This window comes from Diplodia seriata (genome assembly GCF_021436955.1).
Source record: "Diplodia seriata strain FDS-637 chromosome Unknown scaffold_3, whole genome shotgun sequence".
NCBI classification, from domain to species: Eukaryota; Fungi; Ascomycota; class Dothideomycetes; order Botryosphaeriales; family Botryosphaeriaceae; genus Diplodia; species Diplodia seriata.
In genome coordinates, this window is record NW_027117310.1 from 521,767 (window position 1) to 538,993 (window position 17,227).

Sequence of the window (17,227 nt, forward strand, 5' to 3'; positions counted from 1 at the left end):
CTGCTCAGAGTTCCAGCAGACGTTGCAGTTTGTGGCGTTCAGAAAGCTCCGATTTGAGCCGCAAGGCGTTGTTCAGGATGTCCCTTCCTTCCTCCAGGGTCTGGCTGTACTGGAAAGCCGTTACGGCGCTGGTCTCGGCTCGTCTGAGGGTCAAAGAGAAGGCCGTCAAGCTCTGTTTGAGCTCGTGGATCCCAACCTCGAAGAGTTTGAGGTCTTCGGTAAGTTTTTCTGTTTGTTGGCGAAGAGAAAAGCACCGTTCCTTGCTCTTCTTGGCTAGATCAATGCCTTCCTCCAAACGTTGCAAGAGTTGTCGTTGTGAATCTTGGGCAATTTTTGCCCGGTTGATTTTGGTTTGGAATCCGTCTCTTCGTCTGCCCCAATCTTCCCTCTCTCCTGCGGCGGTACTGTTTTTTAGTCAGTCAAGGGATTTGACGCAACTAACAGGACACTTACACTGCGAGCGGGATGAATATGAAAGGGAGTATCACGGAGGCCTGGACCTGTCAGCTTTGAGCAAATGGGAAGCAAAGTGTGGATATACCCACAATTGAAAATCCGATTGTCCGGCCGTTCGCTGCCTCGACCTGCTCTCCGGCCTTCTTTTGGGCTTCTTCGTTCAGATCTATCTGCTTTTGCAGCGATTCAATCTGCTCTTCGGTCCGTGCTCTTCTCCTTTGGGTTTCCTGAATCTGGGCTGAAATGCCGTCTTCTGTTTGCTCGACCTCTGTTGTTGCGTCGTGCAGCTGAGTGTGCTGGAACTCCTTGACTCTTTGACTGCTCGAGGCCACGGCATCTTCGACCTTGGTCCATTCGTTGAGGCTCTTGATGAACAGGGTATTTATGAAGATGGCTTGGTGTTGAATTGTATGAGTGATGTCCACACGAGCATCTCTCAAGGCATGCTGGGTATCTTCGATTCCTTGGAAGGCATAAGAAATGGAGGAAAAGGCCGAAGCTGTTCCCTCGGTGATGCTGTTTCGGATGCTTGATTGGAGGTCTCTGGCAGAGGCCTCGCATTTGGCGACCAGCGCTTGCAGCTCTTCAGTGACTCCCTCGGCAAGCGAGGGAAGAAAGACGTCAATCTCGCTGGTGGCGTCAGTGAAGGGTTGCAAAAACAGACACCAGAGGAGCACCTGTGCAGCACGTGACCGGAAAATCTTACAGGCATAATTCGCCGTCTTGGTTGGAGATGAAGGCATCGAGCTCCACGGAGGCTTCTTGCCAGCTGCCATCCCTCTTTCTCAAACATGCTTTCAGGACGCAGCAATCTTCAGTTTGCTCAATCACGGCATCTTTGGCGGTCAAGGAAAAATCGCGGTCTCCGAGCTGAAAGGCGCCATCTTCATTTCCCAAGAAGTCGTTGAGCCTGACGGAAGAGTCCTGCCACTCGCCGCCACAGGTCCGGCATTTTGCAGAGAGGAAGGAATCAGATGACAATGCTATCGTGTGAGACGACTTGGAAAAAGACATGTCGGCGGGCGAGCTTTGCGGCACAAAGCGGGCAGGCGATCGACAATGGGGAAGCGCGGGAAAAGGACTACGGTAGCGAGGAAGTCAGGACGGTGGCAAACACCCGGGCAGTGAGCTGTACATCAGGCCCTGCCAAAACCCCTTTGTACACGTAGGTTATCATGTGGCATGATCGACGACTATTGAAACAGGGGCCCCACAGCCACTGAGGCTCGCACAAGCCCGAATCCAGCCATCAGAGCCTGCCCGGCGTGGCTCAGCCGCAGCGTCCGCCGTGCGATAGAGGTACAGCGCATGTGCTCTGCGCCCTGCCATTGGGCGGGCTCGGCATTTTATTTCCAATCTCTCCGCAAACCGGAGCAAACGTGTTCACTCCGGCTCACCGCCTTTTTTGGAAACTGTGGCTTTGCTCCTGCAAGCAGCCGTGGCGGCGGGCTGCATGGCAAAGCGGAGTGAAGTCACCGCATGGACGCTTTCTAATCGTCCCTCCTGGCAATTGTTTCGGAATTTTTGCAACGACCGCATCATTGGCCGAGAGCCAGGCCAACCCCTCTCCTGCCGAACCTATGACCCGCATGACGTGAAACCGTCACAATCTATTTGAAGAGGCCCTCCAGCCGTCGCGGCAGTGGCCATCTGATTGCTCCTTCCGGCCCCCGTCACGAGGTCGCCCGCCCAGATCAGCACACTCCCGACGAGACACGCCGCAATCTGAAGCAGAATGGCCACGGACGTGGAGAAGTATGAGCAGCTGCGGAACCGGGAGGCCACCCGCACCGCCGCCCAGTTCTCGCAGGAGATATCCGACAGTCTGATCCGCAACCACCATTGGGGGACCTTGCTCAGCGCCGCGCCTCTGGCCCTGAGCTTTGTGGGAGCCTGCCAGGTCGTCGCGTCGTCTCCTGCCGCCTCGGGCCTCAAGCTGAGAAAGCCGCACAATGGCTTTACTCATCTGCAGTGAGCCGAGCACCAGTTGCGTGACGCTGCACGGGAGCTAAAACCAGGCCCAGATACGAATCTTTGCAGGCCAATCTGGTCTACCTGGTCGACATTGGCCGCAAGACCTTCCTCGAGACTGAAACCCGCATGGACAAGCTGGTCATGCATTCCCGCTATCTGTTCTCGGAGACCGGGACTGTGATACGCCCCCTCTCAACGCCTGCGTCATAGGAGTTGACGTGTATTGCAACAGGTCAACAGGATCATCGATGCCCTGAATGATGAGCAAGGTGCTCAGAAGACGCTGCCCGCGTGCATGGTCACATTGAAAAGCACGGTTGGCGAGTGCGAGGGGCACCTGCAGGCCATTGAAGCCAGGTTCGAAACCTGGCTGGACGTGGCCCAGGAACTGAGCCAGGTCGCCACCGAATCCGAGCGTAGGCCGAAACACCTTTCCGTGTCGAATACAGCTGACTTCTTAGACGACACTATCGATAAGCGCCACGAAAACCGAGACCAAGTCCATTCCCAGAAGATCCACAGGGAGTTTGCCGAGAAAGAGATGAAGAGGAAAGATGATGCCGTGAACGAAGCCCAGCGGAGGATGCTCCTTGCCGAAGACGCCTTTAAGCAGGCCTCGAAAAACATACCTTCCGGTGAATCATCCCCATATTGCCAGTCTGGCTGTGGTACTGACCGCTGGATCCAGGCTGGGATGTCGTTGGTATGAGCGTGGTGGACGTGCTCAGCCAGAGTGTCTTCAGTATTGGCGGCGCTCTGGTCACGGCGCTCACACCCCACAAATACGTGGCACTGGGCCATTCTGTCTTTGATACTCTAAAGTCAACTCTAATGAAAGAGCACCACGATGATCACGATCATCCGGAGGCTGCCGAGCCGGGCGTTGGCAGGCACGATGATCCAGCGTGCATGCACTTGGACAATCTACTGACCTACTTGTCACTTCTCTCATCTGTTGTCAACAATGAACTTCCCTCCACACCGCAAAAAGATGCCAACAGCCCTGGTACTATCCGTACTTTCTTGGAGATCATGGATTACGATCTTCCCGATAACGCTGCCCCGGGATCGTATTCGTACGACGCCAAGTATATTGTACACGAGGCGCTTGAGGTACTGACGCTGTTGAGAGTCATCGGAACGGACGTTGCGCTAATTCTTTCAGATAATATACGACACCCAGGCCGCCGCAAAATTGCAACGAGAGATCTCCAGCTCAAGCGTCCCCATACCCCGGGAGGCGTGGCAGAAGAAGGTTGCAGATCTGCAGGCTCGAGCCACTTCGTTGAAAGCACGGAAAGATAACCTGGACGGCATGGCAGCCGGTGCTGTGAGTTGGACACCTTCTGTTGATTCCGCTCAACTGACAGTGAGACAGGCGCCTCCACGCCTCAAAACAAAGTCGAAGAAGCGCTACGAAGCCAGCCAATCAATCGGTATGAACATGATCCTCTTCGCGAGCGAGGTGGTTAGTATCTTACGTCTGCGACAGTTCGAGCGCAGCTTGAAAGGGCCTCGGCAGCCTTCGAATCCACTACAGCAAGTCTCGAGGTCCAAAGAGAGGCGTACGATGCAAGCGTCACAAGACTCAATCAGAATTTGGAGAGAATCTCCGACATCCAGCTCGCAATTGGCAAGCTTAAAGCCGAGAACATAACACTCGTAAGTCCTGGAACTCAATTCTCGCAAGGCTTTGAGACTGACTCGTTGCAGGAAGAGATTGTTCGCATTTTACGAGCTTCGATCAGCGCTTTGTCGGGGCTGAAAGAACAAATCACGTCACTGCTACGCTTTTTTCAGGGAATATCGGCGATGGTGGAGTTTGCTGCTCGCGGCCCGTGTAGAGATCTGCTGGAAACGCTGGAGACAGGCATCGACCGGGACGAGACAGGTGCAATCGCCGGCATTACCTATCGGGACTTCCAGAAACAGGTAAGCGCAACGGACGAAGGAAGCAGAAACGGTCGCATACTCACGGGTACAGGTCCTTCTCAACACGACTCTGATGATCCGGGGCTACTTCAGTGTTGTTTTCGAAGTCTCACGCCTTTACAGTCAAATCTCGCGGGAGTACATCATTCCCGGCATCAACTTGATAGATTCGCTGGGTCTCTCCCAAAACCGAGACATCACAAACCAGCGGAACAAAGAGTTGGAGCACTACAAGAAAAGTGCCGTTCAAGCAATACGCGAACTTGCCGAGAAGGTAATGCTATCCGTCCGACTCCTCTACGTGCCCATGCTGAACATTTTGGTGTGCGCAGAAACAACAAGCGCTGCTTTCCAGAATGGATCAACGCATCGGCTATCTTCAGGAATCTGTCCCTTCCCTACCAAAGTGTCCGGAAAAGAAGGCAATCGAGAAAGTTGCAGAAGAAGAGGCGGCCAGGGCTAGATTCGAGGCCGAACAAGAAGGTGAATTTGTCGATGTGGCAGCCCACATATCCGTATGTCGGCCCTCCCAAGAGATGTGACATTGAGGTTACCTACTGACGATATATTTAGCAGACTGGGCACTACAACGAAGACTTTTGATGATTGTAACGTTCCATCTGTACTACCAAAATTGGAGTAACATTTACTCGAGCGGAAGATTTATCGATGTCCCAAAGATACAAAAGATAGAATTTGTAGTGTGTATTCGACATGTATGCTAGGCTCATAAGGCTTGACTCTCTGAAAAATTATATTTCCCCGGCATCCCAAGCAAAGCCCTTTCGACATCAGGACTTCCGATGCTTAATAAATCTTGAGACGCGGTTGAGAACAGAGTCCGATGTGAACCCGCAACTCTAAAATTATATCCATCGGTTATGTCGCACGATCTTGATCTCAACATGCCGTATTACCGTGTATCACGCGACAAAGTGTAGCTTGGCCCCCAACTTGAAGCCCCACAGGAGACATTGATGTGCAACGCGGGTGCCTGATTTAGAAACAAGGATTCGCAAAATTCTTTAAATAGTGGTCTCTGCGCCCAAGACAAAGCTGACGCCTACTCCCGCAGTTTTCGAGGAAATGGAAAGACCATCAATAGCACTCCAGGACACCTCGTCCAACCGAGGACAGAGCCAACCCCGCAAACAGCCAGACCATGATGAAATAATCCTCGAAAACCCAAAAAGAACCGGTACAATGGCATCTCAGTCCCACGTTCTGCGGTCTTGGTGGATGGAGACCTTCAGCTGCGTATTGGCACTCGTTGCTTTGGCCGCCATCATAGTCACAGTTGGCGTCTACAACGGTCGCCCACTTCCGGAATGGCCACGCCCGATATCCATCAACTCCATGATCTCCATATTCACAGCCATCTTCAAGGCCGCTTTGGTCTTGCCCGTGGCTGAGGGTACTTGGACCCATTCCATAATTCGATTGTCACTTTCTCACAGCCTGACAGGTATAAGCCAGCTCAAATGGTATTGGTTCGGTGGGCCTCGACCACTGATTGATCTCGAACGTTTCGACGCTGCGAGTAGAGGACCTTGGGGTTCTCTGTTTCTCCTTCTGGACCCCCGCAAACAGTACATACCATCCTTGCTCCGTTGCGGGCGGTCGCACTGACAGATAGCAGCTACCTCGCCAGCCTCGGGGCTTTTATCATCGTGGCTGCTCTTGCAGTTGATCCGTTCTCGCAGCAAGTCATCCAATATTATAATTGCATGCAACCTGAATCTGGACTCATCGCAAGCATACCGAGGACAAACAATTACTCGACCGCCGGCATGCATACTGGTGCGCTCTCGGCGACACTCGATGGGCCGGCACAAGTGGCAATCACCATAGGTCTCCTTAGTCCACCCGACAACTCTTCCGCGAGTATATTAGTGGATTGTCCTACCGGAAACTGCACCTTTCCCGCTGATAATGGCGCAACGTTTTCAACCCTGGCAATGTGTTACTCCTGCAGCGACATCTCAGACACCGTTTCCGTGAACGACACCGAGACCCCAACAAACTACACTCTGCCGTCTGGAATCTGGGCCGGCCAGACCGTACTCACCGCCACCGGTACTGGCGCCGACACGAACTACAACGACACTCTCTTTGACTTCGAGGCTCTGATGCTAAACTACGCCAGCAACTGCCATGCGACCGGGGACCAGGCGAGCCCGACAGACGATTGCTCCTACCCACAAACCCCCTTCGCGGTCCGATGCTCCCTCCACCCCTGCCTCCGGACCTACGGCGCCAACGTGACCGGATCGGTATACACCGAAACGCTCGTATCGTCGACCAACCTGCCCCACAGCCGCAGCGAGACCAACGGCTACATGTGGTCCCTCGCAACGGAGCCGGTGCTGCAAGCCGGCGTCTGGCGCAGCTGCAACGCGACCACCTCCCCCACGTCCTCCAACGTCTTCGCGGTCGAGCCAACCAACAACACGCTCGTGCCCAGCCAAAGCAGAGCGTCGACCGACAACCTGACGTACTACCCGGAAGCCTGCATCTGGGCGTACAACTTCGGCGCCGCGCTCTCGCTGCAGGAATACCTGAGCAACATGTTCTCCGGCAACACTTTGCAGTTCTACGCGACGCCGACCGCGCTCGTCGGCGACCTGTGGCTGGAGAACCTGTACCGCAACGGGACCGCCGACGCGGCGTCGGTGCGCGCGTACATGGACGGGCTCACGGCGTCCATGTCCGCCAACATGCGCGCGCGCGGCGACACGCCCCCCGCGGACTACGCCGCCGGCACGCCGCTCGTCGCCAAGACGTGCGTGCGCGTGCGCTGGGCCTGGCTCGCGCTCCCCGCGGCCCTGGCCGCGCTCGCCCTGGGCTTCCTGGCCGCGCTGGTGGCCGCCGTGCGCGCGTGGGAGGTGGACCGCGGCAACCCGCGCGTCGCCGGCTGGAAGTCGTCGGCGCTGGTGCCGCTGTTTCACGGGTTGGACGGCGGGCGGATGCCGATGGTCGAGAGGCATCGCCGCCGCGGTACCGATGATGATGTCGACGCCGGGGGGCTCTCGTCGGCCGTCTCCCGGAGCGAGATGCAGGAGATTGCGCGGCGGACGCGGGTGCGGTTGGATCACGAGGGGCGGGGTTTGAGGTTCGTGGAGACGTCGGTGCCGGCGGCCGACGAGTCCGAAGTCAAGCCTGTTGGAGAGCCGGGGCAATATTCGAGTGCTGGCGACGAGCAGAGATATTCGCTGTTGACGTCGGATGGCGGTGCGCCGGAAGTGAACCCTCGTCCGCGGCCTGTGTCTTGGATGTCACAGAGGTCTGTCTCGCCCATGAGCCATCAGGCAAGAGATGGAGATTAGTTTGATTTCATGGGTCGAATGGATTTGCTCATCTGCCATGTTGGGAGAAAGAATTGACGCTAAGCAAAGGTATCCATTTTTGTCGTCGCTTTTCTCGTGACCAAGACGGATAATTGCAGACGGGAAGTTGTTGCACAGCTGGAGGAGAGAATGTTGTGTGTTGAGGGAGGCTCTCGAACACTGCTGTGTTGGTGGTTGGGGGCCGTGCGCTGAAGGTCACGTGAAATCCGGACTAAGCTTGATCCGCCGACCGGCGCGCTCCGGTCAAGAGATCGCGCCAGCCTCCCCAACTCCGACCGTCGTCATCCACCACCACCAGCATCTCGACATCTCGACAGCCAGGTCGCTTCGACCCATCATCAGCTATCGACACGTCACGGCACGCTTGAGGCTTCCCGTGCGCTGCTTGGCCCGACTGCGTAACAGCGCCCCGTTTTGTGTGGTGGCCAGCGCGAGCTATTCCGGACGCGTAGCAGCACCTCGTGTCTTTCGAGACGCGCTCGCTGCTCCGTCCGCGTAGTAGTGCACCGTGAAGCCACCCGACGCCAGCTGTTCCGGTCGCGTGCCAACGCTTGCCTCGAATCACCTCAAGCCACGGGTGCGGACGTTCGACCATACCGAGTCAGGGCTGCTCCAGTGCATCGCCGCGCGAAAAGCCCGGGCGGGCGGGCATCCCACATATTAGTGGGGGCTCGTTGTCTTCTCTTGACTACTAACTGAAATCTAGTTGTCGACGAGCGCCCGTACGCGATGGAGTCTGGGGAGATCAACAAGATGCTGGGGGTGGACTTGAAGTGGGTTGTCGCCGACAGAGTTGTTGCAGCATGGGAGGACGACACGCCGGATCATGTTCATTCTCTTGGTCGCTTGTCATCTCACAATAAAAAGGCTGATTTCTCACTTTTGCTTGGACACTCGCCAGAGGACCGGAATGCTTGCGTATTGCTCTTTCACCTACCCCTTCGTGTTCGCCCTGGAAGCGCCTCGAAGCCTACCGATTTATTCCTTGTTCTCCCGCCCGACACTTTTAGTTCTCCAACCCCACTTGAAATCACCACGGCCACCACGTCCGAAATCCCCAACCCGCATCTTGATGTTCTCAAGTCCACTGGCCTAAGCGATGCTGTGGGCGCCGTTCGACTCGCATTCAACCTCACGAAGCCGGGCTACGTGTTGATGCCAAGGATCAAACTGAAGCATGAACTGCTTGGAACTCCGCGAGAGCTGCTTCTCAACTTGCGCTCTTTGTCCCAGACCACGAGTTTCGATGTCTATCTCAAGCGCAACACCTATTCACAGGTCGCCCTCGGCGACTTCCGCGCAGCTTTGCTCGAGGGTTCCGCGAGCACGCCCCAACTTCGTCTTAAATTCATGTACCAAGGACGTGGCGCGAAGCAGGATGCCTGGGAGCTTTTTGGCGGCCTGCATGCAAACAACACCGAGCCTGGGAGGGAAAAATCTTTGGTGGCGAGACAGGATGGAAGTGATGGAGAAGGAATTGCTCCGCCTTCGTATAAGGAGGTTGTGAAGGCTTCGCCCCCGCCATCAGAGAAGCCGAGTAAAGGCCCCGATACAGCGGAAAAAGCATCAGGTGTACGTAAAACACCCGATGCGCCTGGCCAGGGTAGCATATCTGTTGTGGAGGAAACGCCACCCGCCCCCACACAACCACTATCACGGAAACGTACATTCGCCGAGGCCGAGAGTCCCACTGCATCAGACAATGAGGTTGAAGCGGAGCTGAGAAAGAAAGGTTCGATGAGTTTGGTGCAACTTCCCTTGTTTGGTTCTCCAATCCCAGGATCGCCTCCTCTGATAGAGAGGCCACACAGCTCGCCTCCAGCATCCAGAAGATTGAGCCTACCACCTTTCATTGCTTCTGCACGATCGATCGGTCTGTCCCAGGATGATTTGACTACTCAGGATCTGCTCCGCGAGATTGCCACCTGGATGCAAGACGGATGGGCCGTCGACACGAACGTCCACCAGAAGCTCCTTGTCCCACTTCTCGCTTTGGGGTATCATGCGCATCAGCGCAACTTGGCTGACTTCGATCTCACGAAAGGCCGTTGCACGTCCCTGCTCTACATCCGCCTCGCTACTCCAAGCACTCAAGGTGTGATCTCTCTTCCGTGTTCTCCAGCTCGAGCGGTCATCGATGTAGAGGAGGACATGGCTCACTTGGTAGCCTGGGCGAATGGTTCCGTCTTTCGCGGCACTGAGAGCGTGCTTCGCGAAGAAACAGCTCTGCTTGGAGCAGCAGCTGCTCGTGCCTATAACGGTGGTCTCAAGGCAATGGAGGAATACGTGCGTCAGAAGGCTCTGTGGGTGGCTAATGTGTTCGTATGTTTTGGCACCATGAAGGATGTCGAAGTGCTTACCAAAGGGAGTTTCGGAGTGCTCTAAGAGCACTGGGACGGTATACCATTCTTACCCTTTTCAATCGATGATTATGAGCTCAATCATTCTGCGCTGTCTGCGTTGCGATCCACGCTGACGCCGTTTCCTGTCGAAAAGCACACTTGTTCCAGATTCGGTTTCATGTGACTGACCGAACACGAAGCTGCTCACATGCCAAGCCTGACCCGAATTACGAGTCCTATTCGCATTTAGGACCAAACCTAAAACAAGCATGTCTGGGCTAACTAAAGGTGCTGTCCTATTAGCTTAGTGCTCCTATTCGATCAGAGCCCAACGATCGACGGCCCCCGGATCTCTACGGGTTGTGGAGTCGGAGGACAACGCACCACCAGCCTACTTCTCCCTCACCTCCTCCACTTACCAACGCAAGGACAGGCACTTGCGTCTCCCTACCGAATCAGTCTCTTAGCATCTTTGCTGGAACGATGAAGCCTGAATGGCCGGAAAAGCCAAGGTGTGCCCGAAGAATCGCTAATACACCGTGCGGGAGCTTAACACGGATGCCAAGCTCTCCTAAGGCCAAGTGCTCAGCCATAGGGCCCATGCTCCTTGCATTGGCTACGCCTACCTACATGATATAACGCAGAGCCCAAGGGACTAGTTTCTACCAGGACTGCCTTCACCTTCGCTCTCTTGCATTTTCTACAAAAGCGATGTATGAGTTTACGTTTGCGGATCCCGGCCATGACCGGGATTACGAGTCGTAAGAAGCCTCTCTCATTCAGACACTGACTTCCACCTCCTAATCCTGTCTTGTCTGATCCAACAGTAGAATATCGTCCCACCAACAAGACCACGAACCAGCGCTGCTGCCGATCATTGAGTCGCCCTTGAAATACGCCCAAGGAGATGACCCGCGTTTCGGGTTGCGCGGGGAGTCGAACAACATCGAGCTGTTCTTCGACCTCTTCCTCATCGCCAACCTCACGACCTTCACCTCCACACACTCGATAACGGACACCAGCACGCTGGTAGCGTACATCGGTCTCTTCGCAATAATATGGTTCACATGGCTTCAAATAACGCTGCACGATGTGCGCTTCGCCATGGACTCCGGCTACGAGCGGGTATGCAAGGTGATCCAGTTCGTCATCTTCGTAGGCTTCGCCCTCGTGGGGTCGTCGTTCAACCCAGGCGGGAAAGAGCACAACAACACCAACTTCCGCATCCTGTGCATCATGCTCTTCATCAGCCGGCTGCTGCTGGGCATCCAGTACTCGGTCGCGCTCTTCTTCATCCGGCGCAAGGTGCGGGGGCTCGCGTGGCCGCTCGGCCTCACCATCGCGTGCTTCATCCTCTGCGGCGGGGCCTTCTACTCGATGGTGCCGGCCTTCTCCGAGACGTCGGGCAACGGGCTGGGCATCTACTACGTGTGGTACATCATCCTCGCCGTCGAGGTGGCCGTCGTCGTCGGCACGGCGTGCGTGTGGCGGCGGCTCAGCTTCAAGAAGACGCACCTGATGGAGCGCATGGGCCTGCTGACGCTCATCATCGTCGGCGAGGGCGCCATCGGCGTGACCAAGACCGTCGCCAAGCTGATGAGCAAGTCCGGCCTGACCTTCGAGGGCTGCTTCCTCGTCGTCTGCATCGTCCTCATCCTGACCTTCCTCTTCCTCCTCTACTTCGACCCCGCCCCCACCCACCACATCGGCTCCATCCGGCAACTCGCCTGGGCGGCCCTGCACTTCCCCTTGCACCTCTCCCTCATCGGCATCGTCGAAGGCTCGCAGCAGATCGCGCTAGCCCGCTACGTCTTCGCCGCGCTGCACCGCTTCCAGCACGCCGCGACCCGCGCCTGCCTGACACAACATCTCTCCGGCGCCTCCCTCGCCGCCGCGCTCGCCGCCGCCGTCGCGCCGTTCAAGCTGGACGAGAAGCTCGAGAGCCGGGACCAGGTGCCCGTGATCATGGCGGGGATCGCGGCGGCGGGGAACGCGACGGGGGTGTGTTCGGCCGAGAACGTTGCGGGGGGTGGCGGGATGCCTGATGTGCTGCGCGCCGTGACGACGGACGTCCTGGGCGGGCTGTTTGAGAGTATCGGCGTGACGCCGCCGAAGGGCGTGGGCGCGTACGAGAGCGCGCGGTCGGCGTACTTTACGCTGTACGTGTACTACTGGGCGAGCTTGCTGATCGCCATGCTGTGCCTCGGCGCCATCCTCTGGGTCGTGGCGACGTCGGCGGCGTCGGCGTCAAAGGGCAAGGGGAGGATGGATGTGTTCGAGAAGCTGGCGTTGGGGTCGAGGGCCGTCGTTGTGGTCGTGGCGGCGGGGCTGGGGGCGGGCGCCGCGAATCGGTTGTTCATTTATAATTTTCTGGGGAGTTTGGCCGTGCTGCCTGTTGTCGCGGGGCTGTTGGGCGCGGTGGTGCTTATTGATAGGCTGGGAAGGTGGCTTGTTCTGCGGAAGTCGTGATGGACGTCCGAGATTGGACACTGGATTGTTTGACAAATTAGTAGACTATCCCTCGATTCAGTCATGCTGATGTTCTGAGAAATAGTGAACTGGCTCAGTGACCTCAAAGGCTATTGTGCTATATACTCTTTGAACATGTCTACGCTCCTTACTTCCAGGAAATTCCTGGCAGTTAAGACCCTTGAGTATATCCAGCACGCTCCATGCACGGCTATAGAAGGGCAAGTACACCAAATTTGAATGGTCTCTCATCTCCTGCTGTTCATCTCGGCGACCACTTCCCTGACTGCCTCCACCACAAGCCTGCCCTCCAACTCATGCGTACCCATCAATCCATCCCAAGCCTCCAACCCCTCCACAGTGACCTTCACGTACTCATCTCTATATCCCAGCTGCACTGATTCCCGCAACTGCCTGACCAAGTCCAGCATCTTGTTCTCCTTCTTCTCCACATCCATCTTCTCATCATCGCCCACCACGATTCGATACTCCACCATGACGTTCCCGAAGAGCTCTTCACAGTAATCCGAGCATATTGCGGTGACAATCAGGCCAATATCGTAGCTCCACACACGATGCCACGACTCCTTCACGACAATGTCCCACGGCATGCCGGCGCGCATGCTTGCAGCCACGCTCTCCATCCACAACTTGCTCTCGATAGCCGGGCGCGAGAGCTGTGACAGCATTTCCATCAGCTGATGGCGGCCACAGGCTTTTGGGGGCACGAAGCAAGTGGCGGGACGTGGAAGCGACGGAGGGGGCGGCGCAGCACAGGCGTCGATGTTGATGGTATTTGCTGGTAAGTAGTAGCCAAGAGAGCGTGCGACAGACCAGATGCGGTGGAAGTCAATGTTCGGGGTTTCGAGGCGGAGAACACGGCGGAGCGGCATCCAGGAAAACTGCGTTGTGGACGTGAGAGCGAGGTGGAAGATGTGGGCGCGAACGCCTGGAGGGAGGCTGAAGAAGTTGAGTGGCTTGCGGGGTCTAAGAAAGACTGTCAGTTGCGAGAGTGGTTTGGTAGGTGGGACTGTATGGGTAGCATACCTGTGCATTTGTAGTGTGCTGCTGAAGTTGTGAATCCGGGGCCACTGTTTGAACTTGGCGAAGTCGTAGACGTAGCTGCCAGGTAAAGTATTACGAAGGACCACCTCCAAGTGCATGTGTTCAAGTTGGCTCATTGGAGCAGTGAAATCGTGATAGACTAGAACAATCAAGGTAAAGAGCATCCGAGGAAAGTGGAGTGGCTCGCGAATGCGCTGTCGGGCGTGGATGAGGTGGACGACGATGTAGATCAACGGTAGACAGTACAGGTAGCGATGGCCGAAAGCCCTCCAATGGTGCAAAAGAGCTTCGCTATAGTTAAAGAGCCGGCTGTCCAGAAACACGATGGTGTTTCGAAGCCGTCCAAGACTAGCAACCAGCCAAGCGCCTGCATTGTTTCCGACGAAGCGTTGGGCGGTCCAGGCTTTGATGGCCAGTACTTTGGCTGCTTTCGTAGACACTACCGCCAGCCGTTCAAGATGGTAGAATGTTCCAATGAGTTGCGTCTGGCTGTAGTACAAGAGTGTACGCAGAGAAAGCCAGAGGCACCAAAGCTTGTTGGTAGCCCATGTCACGTTGTCTACCAAGGCTGTCGTCATCTGGCGTGCAAGAGCCAAAGCTGCGACGGAGAGTTGCGCCAACACGACCGTAGCCTTGGCCGAGCAATCGTCCAAAAAGAGCTTCGATGTAGCGCCCAAAGCTCGGTAATGGCGCGCAAGGCCTTGTGCCGATGATGTGGCCACACGGCTGTAGGTTGTGACAGCCAGGTACTGTTGTGCAGCATACCAGTCTTGGGCGTGGTCGCACCAGGAGACCAGAGTTGTTCGGAGATTGTAAAAGGCCAAGCTTAGCGCGAGAGTGACGAGGGTGACGTAGTGCTTCAGAGTGTCGCCAGCCTATCACGGGTGGTTAGCAGCGGGGCATGAATGCGCAGTGCGCCCGGCCAGGTGCAGGAGGAAAAAGGGCCATGGTCCTCGAGCTTACCGCTGTCACAAAAGGCGTGACTGAGCTGGCAATACCCTCCATGGCGAGGAAGTGAGCGCGGAGGTTGGAGCCAGGCGAACAAAGAAACGTCAGGGTCAAAGGCGTCTGACGGCAGGGCCTGCGCCAAGTCAAGGCAGCATTGTTCTCCGGTGACGGCAAAGTAAAGGTGACGGGGCACGTCGTCGCAAGCGAGTGTGGCGAACCGGTGGTTGCCCTGGGAGCATCGGCGGTCCAGCTTGGGAAGGCGCAACTCAACAACCCGACGTGGCAGGCACACAGCTGCCCCGAACTGGGCCGCGTCGCCGTCAAAGACGTGAGAGAGAAGTCCATTTCTGTGGCGTCGTGCCTGGCCCAAACTCTAAGAACACGTTGCCTCGACTTCGCCGCCTTTGTTCTGCGAAAGTCTCTTTTCCCGCCCGATCTGCCCACCTTTTCTCCAGTTCAAGCCCGACTTCTTCTTCTGCTACACTCCTTGGCCAATTCTACCGCCACTTTTCTGCTTGACATTCTGCAACCATGAAGTCCTTCCTGTTTCCCATCGTCATCACGACATTGCTCTTCCTACTCCACAAGCCCATAAGTATCCACGCGGCTGAAACCTACATGCCTCCAGGCTCATCCTCAGGCCCTGTCAAGAGCCACGTTGCCTCACTGTACAACAAAACACGATCAGAAATACTCTACCTTCTCCCCAGGAAAATCAATTACAACCTGCTCGATAGGATCTACTACCTCCACGTTGACATGATTGAAGAGCTGGACCCTAAGAAGCAGACCCTGATTTGGATCTTCAGCAACATGTACTTCGTCTTCCTCTCCGTATACTTTGCGCTGCTGGCCGCTTTGGTTACTTGGGAAGGGTTTAGCAAGCTGGTAGTGGTCAAGTGCCTTCAAAGGCGAATCCATCGGATTGCGGAGGGTACTCGAAGTTGGAGACGCCATATCGAAGTCGAACCAGGAACAATAAGAGCATTCACGCGGGGAGCTTGGTCGTGGCTTCAAAACCTTTCCGTCTGGCTCTGGAATTCGCCCGTTTCCGACATATTTCGCCGGTACGCAGCTGAATTCGTCTCTGAATCCTCCTATTCCATAACAGACCATACGATACTGCGGTTCTGTCTCTGGATACTGCGGTCCACTCGACAAGTTCTAACATGTACAATGGAACTGTTTTTCTTTCTCAACCCCAGGATAAACAAAACACGTACCTTCATCGTTGCTGCCACTATCTTGTACTTCTGTGTGGCTTGCTCCATCGATCTCTGGAAGATGGCTGAGGCAATCCTTGCCTTGGTGGTCCTTGCCCTGTACGTATTCACGTTGTACGGCCCATACCGGCTCTTGGGAATAACGCCGATGGAAGTGCGAGTCCGACAGCACGCTCTGGTGTTTGAGGACCTGATCCGGCGCTACGGCCTGCACATGGTTGTGCGCATCCTCGGCAGTATGGATACCCGGGCGGAGAGCATCCTGTTGGCGGAGCTATCAGACGTGAATAGAATCCCAAGCCGCCCGTGGCATCTGTATGTCGTTGAGTGGGAGGAGACAGTTGCGTACAGGCTCGGACTGTTGGCTGCTAGGGAGTACGATTCTGCCCATCCAATCATGCTGAACGATCCGTGGACCAGAGATGACAACAAGCTTCTTCCACTGAAGAAGCTGGAAGAGGATTACAGTGGTCACAGGTAACCACACCCAGAGGAGGCGTAGATGGTTATGGAAATGGGTCATGAATCAGCCTATTCCCAATGAATGCAAGACACTGAAGCAAGTGACAATGTGCTGTGATGTCTTGAAGAAATGGTGTGCTCTGCCAGCCGGACAGCGAAGCCGTTGATATTGCTGATGCCTAACGCTGACTCACTGGAGCCTGGTAAGTGTAAGAGTTTTTACAATGCCGTCCGGCGGAGAAGGTCAGTGAATGCTGGTGGCCAATCGGACGTGATAGCCGGTGAGTCAAAGGTTGAACCATGGCAGATGCTGAGCACGTATCATGCTACCAAAAATGATGCACTCGGATAAACTTCGAACGATTTCTCCGCCTGGCGATTGGAGCAGAATCTGCGCGCTGGTCTTTCAGGGGTCGGGAGTACCGGTCAGCGGGGCTTGGGCACCGTTCACACTTCGGGGCCGAGTTAATTCCATGCCAGCAGTCGAGGTGCGATAGCGGCGTCGAGTGGAAGGAAAAGTGCTGTCCCGATTAGGAATATCGCGAGAGCTGGCTGGCGGATGTAGGGGTGCAGTCTTGATCGACAAGTCTGGGGAGGATTTTCCTGGGGTTCTCGGGACGAAGCGCGTCATATGGCGCATGGACACGGGTGGCTTCTGAAGCGTGTTTGAGATCCGGGGGCTGAATCGTCCAAGTGGATCCGGTGACGTCCGCCGCATGATCTAGTACCGGGGGAAAGGCCGAGCGAGACCGTGGGACGACAACTCCATCTCCAGACCTCACACTTCTCCAACTTTCCACCGCCGCTGCCTGCTAACACAGTCCGTGGTACTGGAGCAGCAGAGTTTTTTTTCCGTCTTCGCGCCGCCCACCTACAAAAGCCTACCTCCCCCGCCCCTCGGCCCTTCACCAACGAACCGTCTTCACATCGACTTTCTGCCTCCACCAGCATCAAGTCCACCACCCACAAACACAAGACTTTCTGCCTCCACCAACATCAACTCTACTCT

At 55.9% G+C, this 17,227-nt stretch overlaps 7 protein-coding genes across 7 annotated transcripts; 5 read left to right on the forward strand and 2 right to left on the reverse strand.

Annotated features, from left to right (window-relative positions):
• Positions 1 to 4: 4 nt before the first annotated feature.
• Positions 5 to 1,470, reverse strand: SLS55_002898 (uncharacterized protein; the record flags this gene model as incomplete). The annotated part of the gene is made up of 4 exons (XM_066774378.1): positions 5 to 404; positions 454 to 494; positions 546 to 1,086; positions 1,163 to 1,470. The coding sequence occupies 4 exons, from the start codon at positions 1,468 to 1,470 to the stop codon at positions 5 to 7; spliced, it is 1,290 nt and encodes a 429-aa protein (XP_066634497.1).
• A 721-nt stretch (positions 1,471 to 2,191) lies between these two features.
• SLS55_002899 (uncharacterized protein) lies at positions 2,192 to 4,965 on the forward strand (the record flags this gene model as incomplete). The annotated part of the gene is made up of 12 exons (XM_066774379.1): positions 2,192 to 2,427; positions 2,481 to 2,607; positions 2,663 to 3,065; positions 3,119 to 3,543; positions 3,596 to 3,760; positions 3,809 to 3,866; positions 3,971 to 4,092; positions 4,144 to 4,208; positions 4,275 to 4,362; positions 4,415 to 4,636; positions 4,695 to 4,877; positions 4,939 to 4,965. The coding sequence occupies 12 exons, from the start codon at positions 2,192 to 2,194 to the stop codon at positions 4,963 to 4,965; spliced, it is 2,121 nt and encodes a 706-aa protein (XP_066634498.1).
• A 1,355-nt stretch (positions 4,966 to 6,320) lies between these two features.
• On the forward strand, positions 6,321 to 7,688 carry SLS55_002900 (uncharacterized protein; the record flags this gene model as incomplete). Its single annotated transcript, XM_066774380.1, has 1 exon — positions 6,321 to 7,688. The coding sequence occupies one exon, from the start codon at positions 6,321 to 6,323 to the stop codon at positions 7,686 to 7,688; it is 1,368 nt and encodes a 455-aa protein (XP_066634499.1).
• Positions 7,689 to 8,438: 750 nt separating this feature from the next.
• SLS55_002901 (uncharacterized protein) lies at positions 8,439 to 10,094 on the forward strand (the record flags this gene model as incomplete). The annotated part of the gene is made up of 1 exon (XM_066774381.1): positions 8,439 to 10,094. The coding sequence occupies one exon, from the start codon at positions 8,439 to 8,441 to the stop codon at positions 10,092 to 10,094; it is 1,656 nt and encodes a 551-aa protein (XP_066634500.1).
• Positions 10,095 to 10,762: 668 nt separating this feature from the next.
• On the forward strand, positions 10,763 to 12,520 carry SLS55_002902 (uncharacterized protein; the record flags this gene model as incomplete). The annotated part of the gene is made up of 2 exons (XM_066774382.1): positions 10,763 to 10,770; positions 10,882 to 12,520. 2 exons carry the CDS (start codon positions 10,763 to 10,765, stop codon positions 12,518 to 12,520), a joined length of 1,647 nt encoding a protein of 548 aa, XP_066634501.1.
• A 248-nt stretch (positions 12,521 to 12,768) lies between these two features.
• Positions 12,769 to 14,590, reverse strand: SLS55_002903 (uncharacterized protein; the record flags this gene model as incomplete). Its single annotated transcript, XM_066774383.1, has 3 exons — positions 12,769 to 13,507; positions 13,568 to 14,460; positions 14,549 to 14,590. 3 exons carry the CDS (start codon positions 14,588 to 14,590, stop codon positions 12,769 to 12,771), a joined length of 1,674 nt encoding a protein of 557 aa, XP_066634502.1.
• A 474-nt stretch (positions 14,591 to 15,064) lies between these two features.
• Positions 15,065 to 16,237, forward strand: SLS55_002904 (uncharacterized protein; the record flags this gene model as incomplete). Its single annotated transcript, XM_066774384.1, has 2 exons — positions 15,065 to 15,432; positions 15,739 to 16,237. The coding sequence occupies 2 exons, from the start codon at positions 15,065 to 15,067 to the stop codon at positions 16,235 to 16,237; spliced, it is 867 nt and encodes a 288-aa protein (XP_066634503.1).
• Between the last annotated feature and the right edge of the window lie 990 nt (positions 16,238 to 17,227).